We start from the raw sequence: 26667 nt of genomic DNA on the forward strand, positions 1-26667 counted from the left end.
ATAAAATCACTCGGCCACAACAACACGAGTGCCGGGAGATCAGAATGAGATCAGAATGATGGTCAACTGCTCGGCCAACTAGGAGAACCGGTAGGCAGGGATATGGGAGTCAATCCACTATATTGCAAGTCTCCCAAGGGTGTTCATTTTCCTTAGATTTCTCCCATGAATTAATGAATTAATTAATGCTGAGAGAAGGGAATTGCAGGTTGTTGCATGGTCCTGTGCGCTACCTTACTTGGCCACAGGTGTCACCATTGAGCAATAAGAGAAACACCCCGAATCGGTCTCTCCAGACAGTCCAGCACCACAGCTGGCGCTCCAGTCAGCCGCTGGTGGAGGCTCTCGGTGGGCCGGTTCTGGTAATTGCTGTAGCTAACAGAGGGAACAAAATAAGTACATAGATAAGTAAGTAAATAAATAAATACATAAATGAAACGTGGGGCTGAGGAGGAGTTAGAATAGATTTTAACATCTTGATGTAGGAGTTTGTTCAGTTGTAGGTATTGCACATATGGACAGAACTAGCGGAGGGGCAATGTTTATTGTGCTCTACAATCACAGCGAAGGAGACATCGTTCTTCTTCATCTTCAAGACAAGAGACAGAAAGCAGAGATCAACTTGAGGGACAGCTTGTTGTCTGTTGTCGTCTCTCCCCCTGTAAGTCCCCGTACCAGACTGGATTTGAGTCCCCAGGTAAATCCCTTCACTCACATCTCTTCATCTATGCTACATGATTGACGTGTATATAGGTGTATAAAAAATAATAAATATCAATATGTATATATGTGTGTAGATGGATGTCATGTACTTATATTTTAGTGCTTCAATCTTATTGCATTTCAGCCTCATTTAACCAAAACAGGACTTGCAGTTACACAGCCTAACATTAATATATGATCTATACATGTATACATGTGTATATATGTATGTATATTGCTTTATTGTGACTTGCTTCATCAGTTGATCGTAATGGTTGTCTCTGGTTCCCAGTCGTCCCAGCCCCACTATTCAAACTCATGTGTGTTTTTATAGGTTAGGAGTCTTTTTCCAGTTCATTACACTCTCCTTTCTCCGAAGCGAGAGGGAAATGCTACAACGCTGACGGAGGGAGCGGACGGGCCCTGGTGCCGTTGAGGTATCGCTCGCCAGTGCTGCTGTCCGGTGCAGAAAGGGTGGATGTCTGACTCCTTGGGAGGGTCTGCTGGCTCCCTGTTAGATGATGTATGGGCAGATGTATCAAATCGCACAAGATAAACAAGCGATGAATTTCATCAGGGCCATCATAGCTTTAATTTGGCTGCCTAATGAGTCAGATCTAGCGGCGGAGATAAAAGTTGTCAGAGGCCCGGCTCTAATGAATTTCTTGCCACTTGTAATCAAGGCTGGCTGTCTGAGGGGGGATGATTAATGGGCCCCTGGAGGATTCCCCAGCCCTCAGCTTTCATTACAGCTAATGCATTCTCAAGCAAATTAACAGAGAACTGCGAGAGAGAGAGAGAGAGAGAGAGAGAGGGAGAGGGAGAGGGAGAGAGAGGGAGAGAAAGAGATACTGATTGGAAAGAAAGAAAGAAAGAGTGATTACAGAGGGGGGGAAGAGAGAGAGAGAGACATTAACATGAAACAGGGGACAGTGTAAGTGAAACACAAAAAGGGGCAAAATCAAATATTGAAATGATTAAACACGCGATACTGCAATTAAGACTAAAAGGCCATGCTTTGCAGTGCTGATTAATGCTGAAGCACTGATTTACTGAACTAGCCGGCTCAATAACGGGGCAAGAGTCAACGCACAGGGCCTAAAAACACAATTGACGGCCTGACTCCTCACCAAGTCATTGTTCTCTGTCACCTGTAGTTTTTATATGAGGTTGAATACTGTACTCGTCATGAAATTAGGGAACGAAACGGAGCCAACGTATGGCACTTTACTTTGACCCAAAAAGGTTGATGGATCCGAAGAATGCAAGTATCTTTGACTGTAAGACTCATAGTGGTACCAAAAAACAACCATCAAGTTTAGCCCAGCACTAGCCATGCAGTAAATAACAATATCTCCTGTCCTGGTGTGAAATGGTACTACTGTGTGATTCCAGGACAAGTCCAGGTCTGTGTGTGTGTGTGTGTGTAGACCTTGGAGAAGATATGAAGCTAGTTTAAGGCAGAGAATTAAAGCGTAATTAAAACCCTGCTCGCTCTCGTAGCTCCGGGTCTGGGGTGCGGAGACGCTCAGACACACAGCACATTTATCAGAGAGAAACACGCCTCGCTAATCTATCCAAAGGGCAGTTTGGATGCAATATATCTGTGTTGAGGTGGGCGGGCCGAGCAATCTCCTCTCTTGTTCGGTTTCATCGTGATAATCACACGAGCTACTACCCGCCACCCCCGATCGCTCCATCTTATCAGGCAATTAAAAGCATTGATTTGGATTCACAGCGCTATTACAACTACATGGCTAATTAATTACGGATCACAACTCAAAATGTAAACAAACAAACAAACAAACAAAGGGTGTGGAAACTGCATCCCCTCAAATCCGGCAAAATGCTTCCTGTCTCCCTGAGCCACTGGGACACACCTGAAGGAGTTGAAAATCAAATGACCTGGGTCTGTTTTTGGCTCAGCTGGGTTTTTTATGTTGCTTGTATTTCTCGTGTTTATTTAACAATCCAATTATATCCTTTAGTGTAGGTTTCAGTCCGCACAATATACTGTAGCATTTCGAGTGTGCCAATTACCTTCCCGTAATTATAACAACATAACAAAAATAATGTAAGCAACAAGGTGATCTGGCAAATAAGAGGTAGGATTTATTGTCCCGTCTCTAAACACCATAAACTTTGTCAACCAAGCACTACACGTTCACTCTTCTCTTTCGTCTCAAATACCAGCCAATCTCCTCTGTTTGTGAATATAATGTTTTTACAGTTTCTGCTTGAACATCACCCTCTCTGTACAGCTACTTCTTCACCAACCCCCCCCCCCATAATCGCTATTTATAACCCCTCCCACATGATTCCCTCCCTCCCTCCCTCCAATCATTGTGTCTCGTTGGCCTCACCCCTGACCCCCCCAAAACACGCCAAGATTCCTGGGTTCTGGAACAAATTTCACTTGTCAGGAGGTGTCCAAAACTAGATTCACAGTGAAGTTTAAAACTTTAAGATAAAAATAGATCCAAAGAGTTTGTGTATATTTTTCCCTTATGAAAAACATGTCAGGTAGGGTCAAATGATAAAAGTCACTAAACAGTTTGTGGAGCGCATTTGTTGATTTTTGCTGTGTGAGAATCATGGGAAAAATGTAAGGACGCTAATTAAAAAGCCTCAAAAACTTAAGATTCGAAAACATTTTAAAAACCAAAACAGAATAATAATTAAAAAAATGCCACCAAATTCAACCATTGTGTTTAGGGCCACTATAATCTCTTTCCGAGTGAAGACACATTGAGGAAGGAAGTGAGAAACGGATAAGTGAACAGCAAGAAAGATCACAAAGCAAACAAAGAGCAGCACAGAGAAAAGATTACCAGCCTCTTAAAGCAGTTTATTTGCTCTAACAAGATTATCCGGGAGATAAAGACTGGATTAAAGCAAGTCTGTTGCTTCTTGGCACGGACACTTCTACCCAGAGCACACAGACTCTTGACACAGAAACCCTGCGCTTTATCTTAATCCCCATATAAACAGCCCTTCAATAGCCCGATGATCAGGCCATGAGAAACCTTCCCCAAACACAGTGATGCACAGACTCAGCGCTGTCCGATTTTCACACCAAGACTGGAGCCGGTGTCTCCCTCTCTCTCGGAGAAACACTTAATCTTTTACAAGCTGTGAAACTGAAGTTATAACACGAGGAACCCATTCTCTCTGCTGCTTTCGATCACTCTTACTTGATTGAGGCCAAGATGGCATTTTTAAAAGCTTTGGTTTAGTTCAAGTTAAAGCAGGGGGCTGGTGTTACTCCGCTGTTTAAAATCGACAGCATCCAGTCTTTATTCACGTGCAGTTTCAGTCACTTTATGAATCGGGAAACAATATTCTTTGCAAGAGAACAATAACATGAACAGCAGCATCATAACTTTTTATTGAAATCTGATGCTCTGAATAATGTTATGCTTCATGAAATCCACTTCCCAGTCTGAAACTCCATGCTGTTTAGTTCTAGTTTCTTAGTCAGAAGAAATACTAAAATTAAATGGTTACACATTATTAGTCCTGCCTAAATTGTGATGCATGCCCGTTAAAACATATCACAGATCATACGTCTCCTGCAATTGCAGTGGTGCCCGAGGTGTTCTTGTGTAGCTACAGGATCTCTTATTACGGCAATTGACCAATAATTTAAGAATATAACATTTAACTCCTGTCATTTCCTCCAAAATCCCTGTAAAATACCCAGTGAAGCAAATAAAAAGAGTTCATCGCTCCTTCTAAAGTCTAAAGGAATTCAGAAGGAGCGATGAACTCTTTAATAACCCATCCTCCACCACAGACTCCAGTTACTGGACTCCTCGGATTAAGAGAAACTTATTATGCTTCATCCTCCATTTAACACATTGTGAATCTGTGATCAATTCAGTGGGCAGCATAAGAAATCAATGTACAAACTATTTTGAACTCAACGGGAATTTTAATTATTTCTTAAACTCCCTTTTCACTGTTCCCAGTAAGCACTGCTCTGTAAAGCGCCCCGAGATTGCACTCCGCATGAGAAAACACTCTGTAAAATAAAACGCGATTGATTCCAAATGGATCCAGTCATTGAACAGGGACATGCTGCGGTGGGGGGCGATGAATACTAAGTTTAGGATTCTTATATACACATTGTAGTCAATCCTACCATTTCATGTATGAGTGGATTTATAGGATAAGTACTGTAGAGAGAACAGGTCCTTTGGCCCAACACAGCTTTCTTCAGTACTAATAAGAACAAAGTTTACAATCGAGAGGAGGCCATTCGCCCCATCATGCTCGTTTGGTGTCCATTAATATCTAAGTGATCAAGGATCCTATCCAGTCTGTTTTTGAATGTTCCCAAATTGTCTCTTCAGCCACATCGCTGGGGAGTTTGTTCAGATTGTGACGCCTCTCTGTGTGAAGAAGTGTCTCCTGTTTCCTGTCTTGAATGCCTTGAAGCCCAATTTCCATGCATGTCCCCGGGTGCGTGTGTCCCTGCTGATCTGGAAAAGCTCCTCTGGTTTGATGTGGTCGATGCCTTTCATGATTTTGAAGACTTGAATCAAGTCCCCACTTAGTCTCCTCTGTTCCAGGGTGAAAAGGTTCTTCCAGTTCTATTCCTCCCATAGTGTAATTATAGTGGACATTTTTGTTACCTGCATGTAATACCTTGCACTTGTCCACATTGAATTTCATCTGCCAGGTGTCGGCCCACAACTGAATATTATCCAAGTCTCTTTGAATAGCCTGTGCTGCCGAGATTGTATCTGCTGAGCCACCTATTTTAGTCTGCAAATTTGACAAGTTTGCTAACTATCCCAGAGTCCAGATCATTAATATAGTTTAGAAAAAGCACAGGCCCTAGTACTGATCCCTGTGGAACTCCACTAACAACCTCACTCCAGTTAGAAGTGACTCCTCTAATCGAAACCCTCTGCTTCCTATACATCAACCAGTTCATAATCCATCTACTTACATTACCCTGAATGCCTACAGCTTCCAACTTGAGGATCAGTCTTTGTTGAGGAACAAAATCAAAAGCTTTCTGAAAATCTAAGTATATCATATCATATGCTTTCACATGATCACCATGTAATGTAACACTAGCTATCAGTCGGGTTAATTCAGTGCACAGCTTACCTGTGGTGTGCACACAAATGACTTTCTATGTATAATAAAAACACAAGGGCACAAACATACTTTTCCCCACAATTTGGGTACAGCTACATTTTATTGGAGCATTTATTATTATCAGTCAACAGTCATCCAAACACACAGCAGGTTACTTTTTTTTTTTTTTGCTTTAGCTTTGTTTCTGTTTTTAATGCAGAGAAAAGAAAGGAACAAAAAAATATATTTACATACTGCAATATAAATATTTCAAATGTACATTATTATACATGAAGTACCGCGCAGGGTCTGGCAATGTAGAAGCAACGAAATATAACCAGAGTACCTCAAATACTGAAAAACAAAACGACAACGGAAAGGAAAAGAACAGGAACCGAAGACGAGGGAGCGAAACCCATGGGGAGCGAGCGAGGCTGCGGTATTGGAAAGCATGAGGTGAGCGATCACCTGAAAGTATTTTGGTTGGCTGCGTCCTTTTGATAGGACAGCGTGTGACACTCCGAACCTCAAACATACCCCCCCATGCATCATTTCCTTTCAGACTGCAAACACAACCCAAGATTACATAGTGTTCGATTTATTTATCTTTTAAAATACAGAGATACAATACTGTGCTCAAAGAAGGAGGGGAAGATACAGAATAAGTCTTATCATTCCTCACGATCCCTCCACACGGTTTCTAAGCAGTATATTAATGCATTGCGGGTCAGGGAGATGGATTTCTACCGACGGCACTGGAGGAAAGACTTGCGCTCATGATGGGAGGTTAAGGAGTCACAGGCAACTTCGATGGGGGGTTTGCTCAGCTTGCCGTTCTAAGATTGGGTTCGTTTCCCATCTGAAACTCACCCCTTCAATAGACTTGCTTTGAAACTCCCTTATGAGCTCACTTGAACAACTGACTGGATAAATCGGCCATCTAGACAGACTGGGAAGAGCAGGTTGCTTCGTAGGGACAATGTAACTGTAACTGTAATGAATGCAAACTATACGACACCACGTGTGTGTATGGGGTGTGGGGAGTCTATTCACAATTTCCTAAAGCTCGTGCGCCTCTGGAGAGTATTGTTCTCCATCACCAGCACACTTGAAGCATTTATTGTATTGGTTGAGGTCCTGTGCACGTTTTCTTGCAGGACATCCAACTGCAAGTCTTTTTTTTCTTTTTAACCCTTGCTTACAAAGGGCCCTGAGATGTGCGCACATGACACTGGCTTTCATGTCATTTCAGGAGGGAAAACGAACAACGACGAAAAGGTATTTGTGCTTTCTGCAGCTACGTCGACTGGAAGAGGGGATTTCAAAGCAAGTCTGGGGCGCAGCGCCGGCAACGCCCGGGTGTCTGCACAGGAAGAAGCTACCGACACTACAATACTTGGTTTCTAACCCGTTTGACACACATTTGCATTTATTTATTCATTAGCCATTTACTCACAAATCCTGTCAATCTCTCTCTCTCATTCCAACATACGCACACACACACAGTACCACAGAGTTTACGACAATTAAGGAAAGCACTGCTTGTGCACTAATGTAGGCCCGGGTGACACCAGGGTTGTGTTTCAACGCTGTGCTACACACACACACAAACACACACGTGAATTTGAATTGGTTTTAAAGATGGCGTTCTCTTAGTTTCAGAGTGTGCTGCAAAGTCAGACTAAATCTATACCAACTGTAAATGACAAACAATTATCTTTTTTTTTTCCACTAAAACAAATATATTTAAATATATTTATGCACTCTATATATCCCTGAAACTATTGTAGGCCGCAGGCACATTCCCTTATATTAAAGAACAGGAGATTGTAACCATGATTTTACCATTGAGAGAAGAGGGTAACTATAGCAGCTGATTACTGATCATTTGCCATAATACTGCATGATGTGCTACTCATATGTTACCCAAATAATTGTAAAATACTCAACTGAAGGTACGTCTACCCCACATGCACAGCTTTGCTCACATAGTTTCTGAAGACAAATCTGAGGAAAACCATCATAAAGCAATTGATGTGGGAAAGTGTTTGCATTTGCAAAGTTGACAAAACAAAACGAGACATTCTGTAACACAGATCATGTCAGGGGGCAGAGGCCAGCGTGAACTAGGACAGCGCAGGGGTGTCATCAAAACTAGTACATATGGGATGACAGATGTATTTCACAACCCCCAATCGAAGCGAAGAGGACACACTCCGGGACCCCGGGGCGGTTATCACTGTCATTCAGTTTATTGAAATAAGCCGTGGGTGTCACGCTGGACTAAATGTTGGCTTTGTAGTCAAGTGTATCCATCTTGACTCTCAATGTACCTGAATGGTAATTATACATATAAAAGCGAGACTCTTTGCTAATGACCACGGCCGCTACCTGGCACACAGTCACCTCTATTGATAACAGCTCTCAGGAACTGAACTAAAAACTAAAAACAGAAGCGCTCTCGGTCTCTATTCAATGAAGCAACTGTATAACATCCAAACGCAGGTGAAACTGATCAATGGCGATATTACAGCCCCCGCGGGACACATTAATGTGACTGATCAGTTCCTGCAAGGACACGGCCCAGGCAAACACCGATGCGTCAGCTGAATGATACGCTGTTAACGGATGGCAACATGCAGAACAAGACTAACCAACAGGTATGTCTTTCACACGATATTTTCAATTACATTTTCCCCTTTTTGTCAAGTTGAAGACTCCGTAGTTCTGTGCAGAAACATAAAATTAAAAAGTGATTCATGAAAACTAAAGTCTTGAAATCTTCCATATCAGAACAGTCTGGACATGGTCAGCTGGTAGTGGCCCATAATGTGACTTCAAGATGTATAGATAAAAAACAAAGACGAAGATAACAAACCTAATCTTTAAAATAAAATCTTTGGAAGAATACTGTTCATCGGAGAGGGTAACACAAGTGTAGGATGTAAACTTTGGCCCGAGCAGGAAATTGTACGAATGTTTTTTAGGTGTAAGGTGTTCAACAGAAGAGAATAGTGACTTGAAGTATTTGAGAGTTGATATTGGCAAATCATTAATATTGTGAAAATACTGAAGTGAAGTGAATTAAGTGCATCAGACTTAATGTTTTAACAAAGCTCTATTGGAGGAAAAAGACATTCCTACAATTTTAAATCGGATCAAGTATCAGCACTGACGGCAAAACAATGGTTTGCTTCACATTCGATGGACTGCAGGCAGTGAAGCCTCTCCCCCCTCCAGGCTTTTCTTAATTAGTTGCATCTCTTCAATACAGCCAATTTGCACAGTGGAGAAAAAAACAAATCAAAAACGAAAAAACAAACTAAAGTGCAAAGGCTATCTGACTTCACCAGCCACTTCCTCATCTGATCAAACTCTTTAGGACAGGAAAGAGGCGCCTTAAACTCTCACTCTTCTCTTTGCATATGAGCTACATAGTTCATGTCTGAAATTACTTTGGTTTCAAAAGTGCGGGAGGAAGACAGGTGGAAGGATGCAAAACGTGGAAGTGGTGGAGGAAGAGTGCGGCGGAGGTTCGTGCAGTTTCCACACGATCCGTTCAGGACCGACGGGAGACCATCGGGGTGCACCGAGCTGTAGGCACTAGTGAGGGTCTGCAGGGGGTCACATTCATGCACAGAACTAGGGACCGGACTCTGAGCCGCAGTGCTGTTGACAGGACGAAACAAACAACATGGGTAAACTCTGTAGTGTTTTGGTTTTAAGTGTTTTAACTACACAGGCTTTTAACTAGACACAAAAACATCCAGAAAAGAACGAACACAAACAAAAGGATCAAAATAAATATGTAACAAATGAAACTCTAGCTCCCTCCCTCCCCCACTCATCCCATCTCCCTGCTCTCACTGATCTCCACAGCGGTAAATTCAGACACGGCATGGGGGCTCTTGTCAAGCCGACGGCGGAGTATAAAGCACAGGGATAATTCTAAACTGAGCACTGTAGTTTTCAACCAGGTCCTACTAAGCCACGAACAAGGCAGATAGCTAAGGCAGTAAGAAAAAGGACAAACAAAGCTCCGATCACTACGATACTGGGAAACCGCCGGGACAACGCGGCGCACAGGACGTCGGGTGAAGCCGTCGGCCTCTCCTGGATCCCGAACCCAGGAGACTGAGCTTCAAAATCGCACTATTGGAAAGCTTGCGTCTCGGCCGGCGGCGTGTCAGTCTTGTCGCCGCTGGGGAACGAGTCCTGCACACAGTCGGTCATCGGCACGGGGGGAGAAAATAATACAATCACATGGATCTGGGGGGTGAGAACACGTTTCCAATTCCCACAATGACAAGTTTCAGTTAGTTTCTCCCACACATCGTCCACACCTTTCGCTCCCACGTCCTCCAGGTTACGGTCGAGAAATAATCGTGGTTACAGAGACGGAGGGGCGGCCACGGTAGCGGGCGATTTGAGAAGGAAGCTCCACGAACGCAGAGCCGCCCTGCGAACGTCATCTCTCCGGAAAGCCGTGGCTCAGGGATTGTTTTGTAATTCAGAAGAGGGTGGTCCGTCGGCTCAACCCCAAGCCCCCCGCCGCCCCTCAACTCCCAGTCCACCGCTGAGTACTGGTACCCGTTTAACGTTGCCACAGACACGCTCCTCTCTCAGCCATGCAGGCCCGGTGTGATGATGGGGGAGGGCAGGATCAGGTCGGGGAAGGGGGCCGGGCCGGGCCGGGCGGGTGGTACAGTGAAACGGGCGTGGCCCTGCCCGCGGCGCCCCGGGCTACATGACGCTGTTGCTGCGGTTCATCTCGCAGGGAGAGTTGTTATTGAGGTTGGTGTTGCGGCGCGCCAGGCTGGGCGTGGGTGCGGGGATGAGGTTGTCGTTGGGGCAGCCGTGCTGCAGCAGGATGTCGATGCACTCCTGGCTCCCGGCCCTGCGCGCATAGGACAGCGGGGTCTGACCACGGGCGTCCCGGCTCTTCACGTCCACGCCGTACTGTGGGGGAGAAGGGAGAGAGTGAGTGAGGGCCAACGAGAGAGAGACAGCAAGGTGATAGACGGCACAGAGTCATGGCATCACTGTCACTCTGTTGACATCCTACAAACGTTGCAGAAAGTCAAACTTCACGATTATGATCAACACTGAGCTGCTTTCGCTGAGTCACTTCCTCACTCAAACAAATTACAAAACCCAGAGATAAAAGCAGACATCGCTACACACCCCTACACAAACCCCATACACCTACACCTCAGTTCCTCCCACATTCCTGCCATGAATTACACACTTTAGGAACAATGACCCCATGTGCTTTTGTTTTCTTGACAGTTTTTTTTAATAATGATGATCTTTATCCCTGTGAGGGCCAGGCCTGCATGCCACAACCCCACCTCCACTCACCCAGACCAGGAGCTGCGTGATGACCACGTTGGCCATGGCACTGGACAGGTGGAGCGCGGTGCGGCCGTCCCCGTCACCGTACGTCTCGTTGACCTCCTCCTTGGTGCCGTGGGCCAGTAGCAGCACAACCAGCCGCAGGTCGTCCTCCACCACGGCACGCAGCAGCTGCTGGCCCAGGGGCACGTCCGACTGTGGCAGCTCCACCAGGAACAGTTTCTGCTCATACTTCGCCCGGATCCAGCGCTCCTTCTCCTCCCTGCGGAGACAGAACAACTGTGAGGAGACAGCCGGGGAGAACCGGTCTCCCGAGTCATCGCATCTCCGCTCATTACGAACATGAATCAATAACTAAGGAGACAGATTGGTAAACATTGTGTTACAGCGATGACATTTGTAAACAAGGATTTTGTTTTCAAGCATCAAATTAAAATGTTTTGTAAGAGTATACAACTCATTTTCTAACAGTTGTGTGAATGCAGACTAAAATGGTGGAGATGGTTCAACCAGTCCATGTTTGAAGGCCTGTTGTCGTTTGTTGCAAATTCAGAGAAACCGAATCGGATCAGAAATGTACAAAGCTGAAAGTTTATCTACTGTATGCAACTTACAGAGAAAGCGACGGTAAAGTTACAGACTAAGATGCTGTGAGGGTTATTCCTTGAGTCTGGCAGGCAGAGGGTTAAGTCTGGTTAGCTATCTAAAGGTTACACATTGTGAACAGCATGTCTGCTACTGACAATACCAGAGGAACATGTTTTTATCAGTGCTGTCAGCCTTCTTGTTTGAAAAAGCCGGCCGCTGACAAAGGACCCGGCTCCGAATCTCTCTTCCCAGCGTCCCGGGGGTGAGGGAGGGCGCAGGCGGGATCGATCCGGCTGAATACCACCGCGGAACTGCCCGCGTTGTGTGAGAGGCGGAGAGGAGAAAGATTCCGTCTCCCTCAGAAGTCTATCTGTCTCCATCTCGGCCCGTTTTGTCCACGGCGACGCAGTCACATAATAAAAATCAATATCCGAGTCGGCGAGCATGCTCAGTGCGCACCCGACCCCTGACCCGCCCCGGCTGCTTGATAAGGGACACAGAAAGGCGCCGTTGTTTGGGTTGTCTGAGTGAGTGACAGAGAGGAGGACTGGCACTGATACGGACAAACAACGCGCCCCGAAGTGACAGGCCCTCAGAGGCTGTCAATCAGGGCCACGACGTCACCGGGCAGTTAACCATCTGTCGACACCGGGTCGGGAGAAGACACTACCACAAACAACAACAGTGAGGACAACAATCACGAGCATTTACATTTTAACACCTACAGCAACTTCTACATTAACCACTCGGCAGCCACAAAGATGAATGGGACCAATACTCGTACCACTGTGAGCAATACTATGGACACTCTGTCTAATAGCAGAGATCTTCATTCACTTGAATGGCAGGAGCTAATTATCTAGGTGGGTCTGCGTCACAGTCAATCACATCCTGTGTCCACAATGTCCACTGTAGCTCATGAAATGGTGCCGTGCTCATAGGTGTCCACACAAACTGCACAATATATTCATCAAGAGCGATTATAAAGACACGGAACAATACTCAAGATGTGCCCAAACCAGGGCTGTGGCTCAATAACTGCCCCCCCAATGAAAATAAATGAACAGTTCCTTCTCAATTTACTGCCCGAGTTATTGATCCAACCAAGGAGTGTAATCCTCTCAATATGGAATTAGATTTTACGAAAACAGAACAGAACGTGTGAAAAATGTGTGATGATATTTTAGTAACTCTAGTAAATATCCCTTCATGAAGATACAGAAGAGATACCGTTAATAACTCCTCGTTTCAGTGTTTCGCCGAGGGCTGGTAATGTCACAACATATAGAGCACGGTCGGTAGCCGTCCTGGTTTTATGGCGCTCATCCACAAATCAAGTAACGGTCCGTCATTGTGTCCAGACAGCCCAATTAGGCAGGTCAATGTTCAATGGACAAGTGGCTTCTCATTACTCCGCTGCTCCAGGTAGGGATGACATATCGAATGGTTTTATTTTTCTTGTCAGATTTAAGTGTAATCCACCGTCTCTCAAAGTCTTCAAACTATGACAAGCAAAATAATTTCCTCAAGGTCTTCTGACTTAACTCAACTGAAAAACGGATCTGAATCCCTACCAATAAATAAAAGTTCACAAGTTATTATGTGATTCATTTAGTTTAATACATATTAATACATATTATTAATTGAGCTATTGTTCTCTGTGGAGTGGCAGTCAAATGTTTACACATTCCCTGTCCTATCCGCTACAATGTTGAGACAATGTCCAACTTCATAATTTTTTTTATGGATATTATCGATTAATAGAATGTTTTATACTACAACGATATTGATCAATCAATCATCAGACACTTGTAACGCTTTCAAGTTTGTTATCTAAAATTACTTATCAACTATTGTAGGGGTTAAAGGATTAGTGGAAGGATTAGTTACTGGAGACTAATCTACTTAATCTACAGTAGGGCACTTTGTACGAATCATAATTGACAAAAATGCCGTCCGATATCGAATTTATGCATCACCGATTTCAAGTCATCTCTTATTCGGGGGGGAAACTTTCCTGACACAATGATACCTGCCCACCCAATCCCACAAGCCTCCAAGCTACATGTAGGGCCAGGAGCTTCAAACGGGGACTCCTAGCCAATCGCGCGGAGGAGGTGGCTGCCACTTGAAAGGGAATCTGGAGAGGAAGTGAATTGGTAATCCCCACCCCGCCTTTGTTTTAAATATAAAAGAAAACTAAACACCGAGAGGTTTGGGTAACCGGGAAGAGAGCGGAGCCTCAAAGCTGGCATTTCCCCTCGGCCCCTACGAGTCAGGAAAAGGGCCGCGCTGAATAAACGGCAGGTTTAGCATGTCAAAGCGGGGGGAGCGGAAAGAGAGAGAGAGTAGGAAGAAGTGTACTCTCTCCACAGGGGAGGAACAGAGAGGCGGGGGGTAGGGGGGCGATACTCAGGAAATCCAGCAGATGACACCCCCCCCCCGCAACTACCCACCCTGACCGCACATACCTCCACTGAGCCCAGGGGTTGCTGAGGGGACAGAAGAGAAGTGAGCGATGGATAGAAACAGTGGAAGCGGAGAGTTCATCTTTTTGGAATCCGCATGTTTGCTTTCTCTCGCAGATAATGTATTCAAAGGCTGTACGTGGGGGGGGGGTGAAACTACAACAAGAGATAAAAACTCTCGCCCTCGAAGCAGAGGGGGTTAGTTTTTTAGGAGGTACGCTTGAAACATAAGATATGAAACTATGCGCTCGTTGTCGAATGATTGCCAGGAACGGATTCTGACCTCGGCGTAATTAAGTGGCAAATGGCAGAATGATTTCCAAACCAAGCCCAAAGAGTAGGGGACACATGACTGACTCCAAATAATGAGGAACAAACAGGAGTAATTAGTCAGGCCTGGAAGACAACAGGAAGTGGGGATTTATGGGGGAATGAGAGAGAGAGGGAGGATGACAGAGACCGAGACTGGGCCATCTCCTCCGCTCCGTGAAGAAGCCATCGACACACAGAGATCGGGTGTTGGGGGAGGGAAGGTCCCAGCTATGAAGCATCTACATCCAATATTAAATACAAGTGAGACCCTCATAAACAAATCAGGGAATAACAACAACCTCCCCCACCCCCCATCTCAGAACTAAGAAGCCACAACAGAGACATCAAACTAAAGTGCGCCGAGAGAAAAGTGCGTGTGTGTGTGCGTGTGTGTGTGCGTGCGTGCTTGTGTGTGTGTGTGTTGCGGGGGGGGGGGGGGTTTGGGCGGCAGCACTGTCCAAACAACATTCCCAGCAGGAGGACCCATGCCGTTCGGAGGGAAGTGCCCCCACAGCCTGGAGTTTAACTTCCACCCAGAGAGAGAGAGAGTGGTGCGGCCCGCTGGAAACAGCAGGGCCCCCGCGCTTCAAAGGTTGCCAGGGGCTGGGAATGAGAGCGGACACAGCAAAGATCCTCAGTAAGTAAGTCCCTCCGACAGCACTGTTTTTGTTGCTTCATCTTCATTTGTTTTGGTTTTACTTCAGCTCCTCGCAGACGCTTTTAATTACCGCCTAAGCTGCTACTGGAGTCCAGCGCTGGGGCTGAAGTCTCCCTCCATCATCACACCGGCCCAATTTCACAAATTTAGTTGTCGTCCTGTTTTTTTCGCCCCAAAACTGCATTAATTTACTTGAGTGCATTTCAAATTACGTGCTGAGGGCCGTTTGAAGCTGCCTTTGACGTTAATACAAGACGTCCTGCCTGACTACAACCGCACTTGTAACCTCAGACAGACAGTGAAGGAAATCAAACAATCCTCTCTCAGTAAAGGGACAGATCCCTTGGTGGCGACTTCTCACCACAGAAAACGTGTGTCCATCCCGAGAGCCAGCCGGCCAGGAATCGGTGTGAGGAGACCCGGCTCAATCTACCTGCCGTTAAAAGCTCTCTCACTTCAAATCCCAAACGCCACTCGGTTGGTTTGTGGTTAAAGCGGAACCTGTAAATAACAGATGCCTCGCTAATGAGTTATCCATATCCGGCTCAGTTTTACGGCAACATTTATTTGGATTCCAGCACTGGGGTTTGGAAGAGGAGGATCGGCCATTGTGCACAATATAGAGCTTAAAAATAGAAGAGCATAAAGGCCCTTAAGCAGTCCAATGGTTATATCGGGAGTGTGATTGAGCGTGTGAATTATAAACGCGGATTAGCGGATGCTCATTTTATTTTTAACAATGTTTCGTCTGTAAGCCTGGACTGGCATTTCACTAACTATAATTAAACAATGCAAACTCAGTCTCATATGGCAGTGTAAAAATCAATCCAATTTACCTTAATTGGCAAGCAATTATCTCCACAAGACTCTACTGCCAATGCATGGATATTATTTCTCCCTGGAGAACGGTGGCACAATAGAGGGGAAAAAGTATATTTCTAGCAACACCCCATTGAAAAACATGCATATTATGTTTTTTCAAGATATCTCATGCGTCTAAACAAACGTGGCTTCCCTCAACATCATGCCATGTTAGTTTATTCCCTGCAATAGTGATGACATCAGGAATTTTTAGCCACCCGTAGCCAACTAAGAGGTCATGCCAAGCCCTCGTAGTTTTATTATCCCCAGAGTATTTAGTTTGTCGTTGCCACAAAGCCTCTGGATTCCTTCTTTCTATTGCCACAATCTTAATAGCGTGATTTTATCAGGTATTTGCTCCGATTTGTTCTATCATTTTCCTCCAGAGATGGACGCCGCGAGAGAACAAGTTTCACGTCTGGGAACAGAGTGAACGGAGGCTGATTATGTGCTTTTCATTCCCATTGAAGCTGAAGAAATTCTACTTCATTTCAAGAACTTAAAGCTCAGTATTTCCATTTCCCAGCTGAATTCAGAAAAGCCCCGTCTGGTGATTGTCGAGGAGCTGACACCTCAACCGCCTTTGTGTAGAATAAATAACCTTCCTTCCTTCCTTCACCCCCCCGTCCTCCCCTCTCTCATGACATTTAGTGTGTTTAATTGTAACCGTCTGATTATCTGATTATTGTAAGTATAACTGATTGTCGTTCCACTTAAGCACCACTAGTGTCGTACACTGTGTAGGGGGGTAGTGGGAGGGTGTCTAGGAGATTAAGGGCCCAGGCTGCCTCTCCACAGAACAGGATTTATTGTGACATTAATACTGTTGTCAGTACGGCTCTGATAAAGCAGTGCAGTTTGTGCGCCGGCTCCCCACTGACCTGCCGTATCTCCTGTCATTAACCCTGCGTGACGGACGCCTCCCTCCCACTCTCCGAGAGCGGCAACAAAAGCCCTGACAGGCGTCGGCCTCGGCACAACTCTGGCTCAAAATCAATTACTATTCTATTACTAGGATTGCTTAGCAAAGGCAGAAACTAACCAACTCCAAACTATTTCAGACAAATGAAGAAGTAGAAGTACTGTCCTTAAATACACAAACTAGAAGCAGCTCTCGAATTCGACACTCTTCCTGTTTCCGGTGGCCTGTTCATGTTTTGTTATTTTGTTTGTTTGTATGTTTTATTTCTGCTAAAGGCTTAAACAATGATGGTTAAATGGTCAGAAATACTGTTTTATATACACATTTTCCTTCGATATAATGAATATAACAATGTTTCACTGTATAAAGCGGGTCATATTAGATTAAAAGTGTTAAACTCAAGTTACTTTAAGCAAATCTCATAACAGATTGCTTAAAGTTCCCCCCCACCCCCAGCACCACACACCTTCTATGCCAAAACACTGCAGTCCTGATGTGGGAGGTTCACACACCGAGGGCTTGCGTCACCCTAACGAGCTCCTGCGCACAATGAGCCCACTGTGCTCCCGTGTGTCCCTTCCCCATCTGCGCTATTAATAACTGACCTGTGTGTGTAATTACAACGAGCGGCTGGACAGAGACCCTGTCGTAATTAATTTGTCTAATTTAATTACTTACCCCTGTGACACATTGCCTGCCAAGCTGCCTACTGTCAGCCCACCTGTGTGGTTTGAACACACAGACAGTAGGGTTCACGGTGGACCTGCGGGCCCACTAAAGGGGATCGGAGAAGAGTGTGTGGAATAAGACTGGGTGTGACCGGTGTATGATCTAAACTCTGTGACTATTCAATATGATGACACGACAAAGAACTTAGAGACAGACGAGTCTAAAAATAGATTGAGTAATGGTCCTAGGAGGTACTACAACTAATTATCTCCCTGTTCCCAGGAGGCGACTGTGGTCAGCAGGTCTATCAGTTTAACACACTGGTGAACGCAAGATGATATTCTGCACAAATCAACAAAACAGGAAAGAGAAAAGACTCCTATCCTCGATCCTAAACTCGTGTCCACACCATTTTCTCAATACAGCTGTATTTGAAGAAGGGGCTGTAACCGGCATCCTCCCAAGGATCTCTCAGAACTTCAATCTAATGTTCCTCACTAACCTACGAGAAGGGCCCCGAGAGGAAATGAAGGAGTTAATGACAGCAAGTTGGTCCCGACGTGATTTATTTTTATTACCGCTCAGCCCCGCGAGGTACGACAACGGCAAATTATTTCTGAAACAAAGTGGAGGACTTCATCAGAGCTATTACCTACGTGGCCCTGGGCAGGGCGGGCGGCAGGGAGGTGACAGTGAGGGCCGAGGAGATGAGGGATAGCCGTCCAGATCTGGCTTTGCTTCAGGACAGCGGAGAAATGAGAGGGAGAGATGAGGAGACGGGGGGGGGGGGGGGGGGGGACAGTGGAGGGTGGGGGGGGAGGCTGTCGTGAGTCAAAAACTATCTTCTCTCTGTCAGTGTTGCTCTCTCACCATCCTGCCAGGCAATTAGAGCCACGGCGCCAAACACGACGAGTGCCAGGCGATTAAAAGTTAAAAGTACAACGACTCCCCTCGATCTGCCGACTGGGAGATCAACACAATTTCCCTGTTCTTGACGATTTGCAGAAGCTGTGCGATGCCTATTCTCTCAACTCTCTTTCTCAAGTCTCCCCAAATCTCTGCCCTGATAATCTCACTCGGTGAGAATGTAGAACGAATAGTTTCATTCGTTTTCCCTTCATAAACAGTAACTATAAATGCGTTTAAACTGCCAGAGGGACAGAAGCAAGGATACTTTATTATCGGATGAGATCCGATCAGATCTCAGGTTCAGTGTGAGGCGGGGGGTGACATCTTTAGAGGAGGTGTGACAAAATAAGATCAATTAACATCAGCAAAACAATCTCTTCATGTGTAGAAGTCTTCCCTCTTAAGTTTCTGTGGTCTGTGGCATAGCAGTTATATAACAAGCAAATTGACTTATCCGTGACCAAACACCAGGGAGACGGTATTTAATATTCCCCAAAATGGTTCCCTTTCCTATTGGATTATTTCACTGGACGCCCCAATATGGTGACAATGCAGACATTAGAATCAGAGTGATTTCCATTACTCTGGGCAATTTATACACCTATAAACATTGTCACAATTTAGATACACACACAACACAACAAATTAAATATAATCCTCCAGTGATTTTGTCTCTCTAAACCCAGTACAATAGGAGGGCCCTCTCTTTCCCGGCCAGTGACAATGAGAAACGCACACGCTGGCAGTCAGGCTCCAGGCACTGACTGAGGCAACACTCACATCAGCTGCCATCTCTCTCACCGGCAAGACAATGGAGGTGTAAATATGACACTGCACTTCAGCAGGGGATTTTATTTTTAACTCTTGATGCGTCTAAAATAGAAGCAGAACCGTCCCCTGCCCTGGTTTTCAATAATCTCTTTCTAAAGCACAACCACAAAAACCTTTAACAACATTAGTTTGGTTTATTGCTGCCAAAACCAGGAAGCACAGAAACTAGAACGTCAGAGGCAGGTGTCACGACTCGGGGAATGGACTGGACCAGCTTGTTTCACGGTTATCTGCCGTAAAGACTATCGAAACATGAGATATGCTGCCAAGAACAGGTTTATAGGAATGCAGAAGCAGTTGTGCCCTTATTAATTAAAAGCCAAGAAATTCTATGCTCTGTGTGATGAAAACAAAATATTAACTCTGCAAAAAAGAGTTTCCCAAATGCCCCCTTTGTAGGTTGGCTTTGGCGTTTAAATTCACACACAGCTCTTGAACTTCCTCTCAGTTTGCTATTCTTTTCTTCAGATCGTTCCCTTCATCTCCTTCACCTTTATTCCTCAGACACAAGAGCCCAATGCTGTTAAACACACAAACCAGCAGCGTCTCATGCCATTTCTCTGAACACCAAGTCAGCAGTCGAACTGAACTAAACCACTAAGAAAAGAAAGAAAAGGGAGAGAGAAAACTGGCAGTTAAATATTAGCCGCATTCATTAGAGAAATATGAAGCAGCCAGCTGTTTAGCCTCCGAAACCACCACAATTCTTCAGCTCCATTTAGCGTGCAGATCTGGCCTCAATGATGCGCCCGCACTAATGTGCCGGCGGACGAGAGTAATGGACTCGTCGGCGGTGATGCATCAGTGACAGAGCGCAGCGGGTCCAAGGGCACAGCCCCCGGGGTCAGCTTTAACACAATAATTGTCTCGTTAATTACAACGGCGGCTTTAGATCAAACTGTCACTCAGGTGACTCGCCCAGCCGCTATCCGTCACCCGAAAAACAATCAGCGCGCCGGGACGGGACTCATCCGTTTATGGATCCCCCGGCGCAGGCAGGAGCTGGCTGGGATCGCACCTGGTGATTTCGACAGGGGCTGCCATATGGTCACCTTATTGTGCGGCTTGTAATTCAATTATTTCTAACCTCCTTGATCCTGTCGTGCTGCTGCCGCCACTCCGGGAAAAGCCTTTTAATTATCCTGTATAGGTTTTGTTAATTGATTGATGCTTTACTTTTTAAAATATAATTATCCATTTTAATTTGGTAAACATTTCTGGGCCAAAATTACAGACTTATTTTCTAGTCTGGGACCCCGGTTTCTTGGCAGGAGTGGATTTGTGTAATTGTTTGAGCGTTGCCTTAATTCCTCAGTAAACGCACTATACACCGATTCACTATATTAACAAAAGCACCGCCCAGGGAGGATTCATCAGGAAGTTTGGAGACAATTACTTTGAGTAAAATGTAATTAAATTAACGAGCGGATGTTTTAATAAGTCTCAAAAAATACAGGAATGAATGAAAGCATGAAAATATGAATGAATGAATAAACTGGACATTAAAACACACTTTGAGCAATGGCTATGAAATGGGTTATTCAACAAATCACAGCTTTACACACACTTTACACAAAGCCATAAACCTCATCATGTGTTCGTATGGCAATAGAACCTTTTCAGTTACTTCATACTTGGACAACTTGGAATTACAATGAAACGTCACATCTGACCAATTTAGCCCATTAAGGATAACTAGGAGACTTTCAAACTAATTGTATCTCTTTTGAAGACTTTGGTTATTTATTTGAAAGAATGAAATGCAGAAGCTGGTTATTAAAAAACACAAACGTGTGAAAGTAGTAAATGGACACCCATTTTAATGCAGATACGGAGATGGATAGCATATCTACACAAAGGTGGAGATAGTGGCAGGCTCTGCTAACGAATTCATGGAGAATATTAGCAAAAGCCGCTTGTTTCACAATAAGACAAACCGCAAAACTGCTGCAGATCAACCGATCCAGCACGGCCACCGAGGGGGCTTAAAAGTATCAGTTGAGCTGTATTGATTGGTGTCAGGGGAGATTTATAATACATGCCTGGTAGCTGGTTAGGTTAAGAATTACATATAGTGAGAGAGGGAGAGAGAGCAGGAGCTCCAGACAGCCACCCCCAGTGACTCACCTGGTGCTGTCCGTGCCCGGCTTGCTGTAGCCCTCCACCGCGCCCTCCCACACGCTGTTGGCCATGGCGTTGCCGATGGCCGTCATCACCATGCTGAGCTCCACAGGCCAGTCGTCCAGGTCCAGCGAGCGCACGCGGGACAGGTGGGTGCCCAGGTTCCTGTGGATGCCCGAGCACTCGATGCAGATCAGTGCCCCCAGGTTCAGGCTGGCCCAGTCGGGGTCTGTGTGGGAGGCAGCGGGACACGGGTCAACATCAACATGCCTGCGACAGGGGCTCGGTGTGACTGGAGCTTATTTACACGTGAGGAGCAAAACTGAACGCCAACATGAAGCGGACCCTGAGGCATGCTGGGAGTGAACACAATCCCTCATACATCAACAGCAAGCATGTGAACCGTAAATAACGTGTGTGCTTGTGTGCGCGCATATATATATATATATATATATATATATATATATATATATATATATATATATATATACACACACACACACACACACACACACACACACGTTCTATAGATAGATATTAGTATTGCTTTCAAAAGGATAATAACAATAAGGGTTGACATTTTGTATGAAGTACGGCAGCAATTTTCTGTTGCTACAAGATTACAACCCACAGATTCACAATCGTCCAAATCACACAACCTGAATGACGAAGAAAAACAACTGGAATGAACAGCTGGGCAGCTTCACTCGAGTGGCATCCGAGACGCTTCACTGTAATTCTGTAATGTTAACAGGTGTTAAATTATGTTTTAAGAAAAATAAAATGCTCCCAATAATACTGGAATCACAGGCTTTGTTGAACACCCCCCCCCCACCCCCACTACTGGTCTCAAGTGTCTCTCACGGTTTACTGCAGTCTTTGGGACGATGGCGACAGTCTCGGTGTGTAGTGTGTGTGAGGGCGGGAGACCGCCTGGCTCGGTACTTACTGGGCGCCTCACAGTCCACACAGAAGCTGTTTCCTCGCACGTTGCGGATCGACTGGATGGCCACCGCGTCACTCTGACTGCCCAACCGGGACTGAAACAAACGACACCAGGATGCTGTTCATTAGAAAGTAAACGCAGGTAACCAGGGGGAAGAAGGGAGTGAGGAGGAGGAGCATGGAGATAAGAGGCAGACTGTGCCTGATTAAAAAGAAAGACTATTAAATTGAAACTCCTCTCGCTCGCTGACACCGGCCGCGTTTCCTCCTGACGCCTGTCGGCTTTAATAAGTAGCTCCCACGCTGCGGCGCACCTGTCTGCCTCTGTCTCGCAGGTGGCAGCTGGGGAGAGATTGGCAACGAAGCTTCTCTCTGTGCCGGCTCGTTTCCCGGCACTAACACCGGGGGTGAAGGCGGTGCGGAGCAGGGCTGGCTGCCCCCGAGACTCGTCTAAGGCGGGATGGCAGGAGCCGGGCCCCGTGCCTCTGTACTCTGGTGTCAGTGCGGAACCGCTGGTTATGCCAAACGAGTGTCTGTCATCAGTCTTCTAAAACGGCGCCGCCCGCCCCTCACAGCCCCCTGCGTGTGACTGGGCAAATGCTGCTGGGTGGGGGGGGGGCTCATATAAACAAAGGTCATGAGGTTTGTGCAAAGATAAGGTCATAAGGAGTTGCACAACGTTATTACGGAGAGAATTCATTAAAATCATTGTGTTCTATAGAATTGAGGATACGTGCAGCCAACACCACAGCCGAGACTCACCTTGTTTTTGCTGCTCTCACAGGACTGCAAACTGGCAAATATCTGGCTCTCGATGGCCTGCACCCACAGCTCCCTCTCGTCGTACGTGGAGGCCTCGAAGTGCCACATCTGTCCTGTCAGAGACACGATGACGAACTCGAACGACTCCTCTTGCTCTGCAAACAGACGGGAGAGAGGGGTTAGTGAGAGGGACACCGGCACTTCGAAACCCATGTCTCAAACCACACGGCCTATGCACCTCAGGCCTGTGCAGTACAGGCTCTCGGGCACATGTCTGTTCAATATAGGCTTTCTGGCACGTACGGTCCCGGCTCTCCGTCACTGCTGATGCCCAGTAACTAATTATGAATGAGAAGACTGCAATAAAAAAACAACTTGAAGGAATTTACACCTCAAATTCTGCAAAGGTGTGCAAATCTTTTCCTGCACTTGATTGTATATACAGATAGAGAGTTTAGAAAAGGCATATCTCGAAAATTGAGTTATTTTCGAGATGGTTACTGAAGTCCTGAGATCTTCCACTAGCTCAGCGATCAGAGACAAGCAATGACCACACAAACACTGGCCCATTTCAGCAGTGGGCCCTCATGTCATGTTGATATGACACTCTCTGGCATTGCAACAAAGTAACTGTTCTTTTATGGAGTGCTCTCCATCGATGATCAAAAAAATAATATAGGCTGGCCTCCTCACAGAAGTACGACAGCATTTAGCTCGTCAGACGATGCAGCACCCTTTTTATTAGCTACAGTAAGTAGTTACGCCAGCAAATTACTTAAATAAGCCGCGCCTGGGCAGAATGAATAATATAAACCTTCTTGTCTCTGCACACGCTTGATCTCATAGCAAAATGATTTGTAATTACCTAATTAGGGCTATGCAAATAACGTAGGCATTTGCATAATGTACAGTTCCCCAGAGCCAGAGGAGCTGCGAGTCTGTAGTGTATTACACATCCCTCCCAGGACAAGATCTGGGTAACAAACCCAGCCCCGGCAATTAAGAGGGAGTTGACGCCCCGTTCCGACGAGGGTCCGCAGGACGCCGTACTACAACACTGAGCTGTCAAACTTCCCTCAACACTGACACAGGAACGGAGATGACTATTGTACTGCGGCTCATCTAGTGCCAAGAGAATAACCTCACCTAAAATCCACACACAATATGAAAAAATACACAACAGTACCGATCCTGGATAGGTAATTGCTCAACAGATCAGTTAAAATCAAACCAATGTCGGAAAAAACTAAACGGACATACTTGCAGGTGACCTTTAAAAACAGGGTCGTGGCTATTTTATAAGGAACAGCAGACGATCGCAGCAAAATAATTATAATTCACGATTAATCCATTACGGCTCTCTGTATTTGTGTGCTTTCTAATGATCTCCCGGGTTAAAGCGTTCCGTGTTCTTGGCCTCCATCACGTTGTCAGCTCTTGTCCCTGAAATGTGACTTTAATGTTGTGAGCATCGCGTTGTGGAGGAGAACTGCACCTCAAGGCAGAATGCAATAATCCAATTAGATCTACAGCACCTTCAATTAACTGATTTAGATACAGAAATTGACTGCAGGTCACAGAATCAATACTGAGCAGAGAGCCTTTTATTTAAATGAAGGTTAGGGGTTCCCTTCTAATAAACAAGTAACCACAGTGTGATGTAGACTGAACCCTACACAACTTAATCTCATGGCATTGTGTGTGCCCATGTTAATTACTACAAAGCATCTGTAATGCAATAGACCTCTTTTAACTGGAATATAAATATCATACTCTGACTTAAAGCTGATTTGGAAAATGGAATTCCGTCTGAGCTGGGGATTTCATTTCAGCGCTGGGAGGCATGTAATGAATTACTTTATTTAAACAGCAATGATAACATACAAAGAAAAACGGAGATGGGGAAAAAAATAAATCAATGTTACAAAAAATGCATCAAGGCAGAACAAAAACACAAGCACGAGTCCAGGAGGGGTAAGCAGCCCCTCGCCTGGTTGAATAATTGAACGAAGAGCAGCTTTGTAAGCAAGGACCTCCTGAACCACTATTACGGCTTTTGGGAAAAACAGTGTATCGTAATTCAAATAACTCAATAACAGGGTTAATGTCATTATCGGGAGTAATCAGGATTGCGCCACAACACCGCTCTGTGTGGTCAGGGAATAACACCAGTATTATTAATTAACTAATCAATGTGTTTTAATCACCATGATTGCACCTCACAGACAATTCATCTGACCATATTGTTAGAGGATACCGCCTCATATTTCTCAAACCAGAGGAGCTTTTCCAGATCAGCAGGGACACAGGCACCCGGAAATTGGGCTTCAAGGCATTCAAGACAGAAAACAGGAGACACTTCTTCACACAGAGAGGCGTCACAATCTGAACAAACTCCCCAGCGATGTGGCTGAAGAGACAATTTGGGAACATTTAAAAACAAACTGGATAGGATCCTTGGATCACTTAGTTATTAATGGACACCGAACGAGCACGATGGGGTGAATGGCCTCCTCTCGTTTGTAAGCTTTCTTATGTTCTCATGCGCTTATGAAAGAAAGGAGAAAAAGATCTGATGGTTTGGTAGAACGTGGCCCCCAAAAGTCAATTCTTTAGAGACGGCGACTCAGAGAGGAAAACGTTTGTGAAAGCGTCTACTCCAATGTCTTCTCCCTGCTGATTTCAAGATCCGTTCTGCGATGCGTCAAAAGCTAATTTGGGTCAGGTGGAAATTAACCCGGAATTCATACGACTGTGGAGGAGGAAGGAAGAATCCCCGACCACCCCCCCCCCCACACACACCTTCCTCCCAACAACCACTTTACCCAAACCCACTCCATCGCAGCTGATATTAAGAGGTATTCCTCGGGGCCCCGAGACGATACACTGCCAACTGCGGCTGATAACCAGTGGAAGAAAACTAATTATTTTGTTGGCTGACCAGCTGGTAAATTACAGGCATTCATACAGGTAATTTGATTAGGGACCAGGGAGAGAGAGAGAGAGGGTGTGAGAGGGAGGGGAAACAACAATAAAAACTTGCAAAATCATGTGAATAACTGGTATAATATATAGTGTTGAAAGCCCCTATGCACAAACGCTCTCTCACTCATTCGCTCACTCTCTCCCGAAGCTTATTTTCCTCTCGTACTCAGACGTCACCTTCTCTCACTTCACTCCATCAGCGCTGCCCTCTGCCCACTTCACCCCCAGCGAGGGCAGCCCCCGCGCTTCCCCAGCTTCAGCCTCCCTCTGTCTGAGCCCTGACCGCTCGGATCGCACTCCTCACTTAAATCATTAGCGTGGGGCTGATTGAGCCGGGGCGGGACTCCAACACTAGCACGAAATCAGAGCGCTGGGCCCATTTTCCACGACTCTCTCTGCCTGTAATCTGTGCCGATGCGCCGGTCCACGCTCTGAGCCGTGCTAGATGACCCCTGGTTGTTGACCCTGATCTTCACACACTTCACAGC

General features: G+C 45.6%; 1 protein-coding gene across 3 annotated transcripts in view; it reads right to left on the reverse strand.

Annotated features, from left to right (window-relative positions):
• Positions 1 to 5880: 5880 nt before the first annotated feature.
• The window catches only part of agap3 (ArfGAP with GTPase domain, ankyrin repeat and PH domain 3), a 190325-nt gene continuing 169538 nt past the window's right edge, over positions 5881 to 26667 (reverse strand). For all 3 annotated transcript variants that reach the window (XM_066717538.1, XM_066717546.1, XM_066717531.1), the window contains exons 14-18: positions 23195 to 23349; positions 22437 to 22527; positions 21494 to 21716; positions 11155 to 11410; positions 5881 to 10752 (exon numbers count right to left, since the gene is read on the reverse strand). In XM_066717538.1, the coding sequence (XP_066573635.1) occupies positions 10537 to 10752; positions 11155 to 11410; positions 21494 to 21716; positions 22437 to 22527; positions 23195 to 23349 (941 nt within the window). In that variant the 3' untranslated portion in view covers positions 5881 to 10536. The remainder of the gene's footprint in view (positions 10753 to 11154; positions 11411 to 21493; positions 21717 to 22436; positions 22528 to 23194; positions 23350 to 26667) is intronic.

Source organism: Amia ocellicauda, chromosome 2, assembly GCF_036373705.1.
Source record: "Amia ocellicauda isolate fAmiCal2 chromosome 2, fAmiCal2.hap1, whole genome shotgun sequence".
In the NCBI taxonomy this organism is placed as follows: Eukaryota; Metazoa; Chordata; class Actinopteri; order Amiiformes; family Amiidae; genus Amia; species Amia ocellicauda.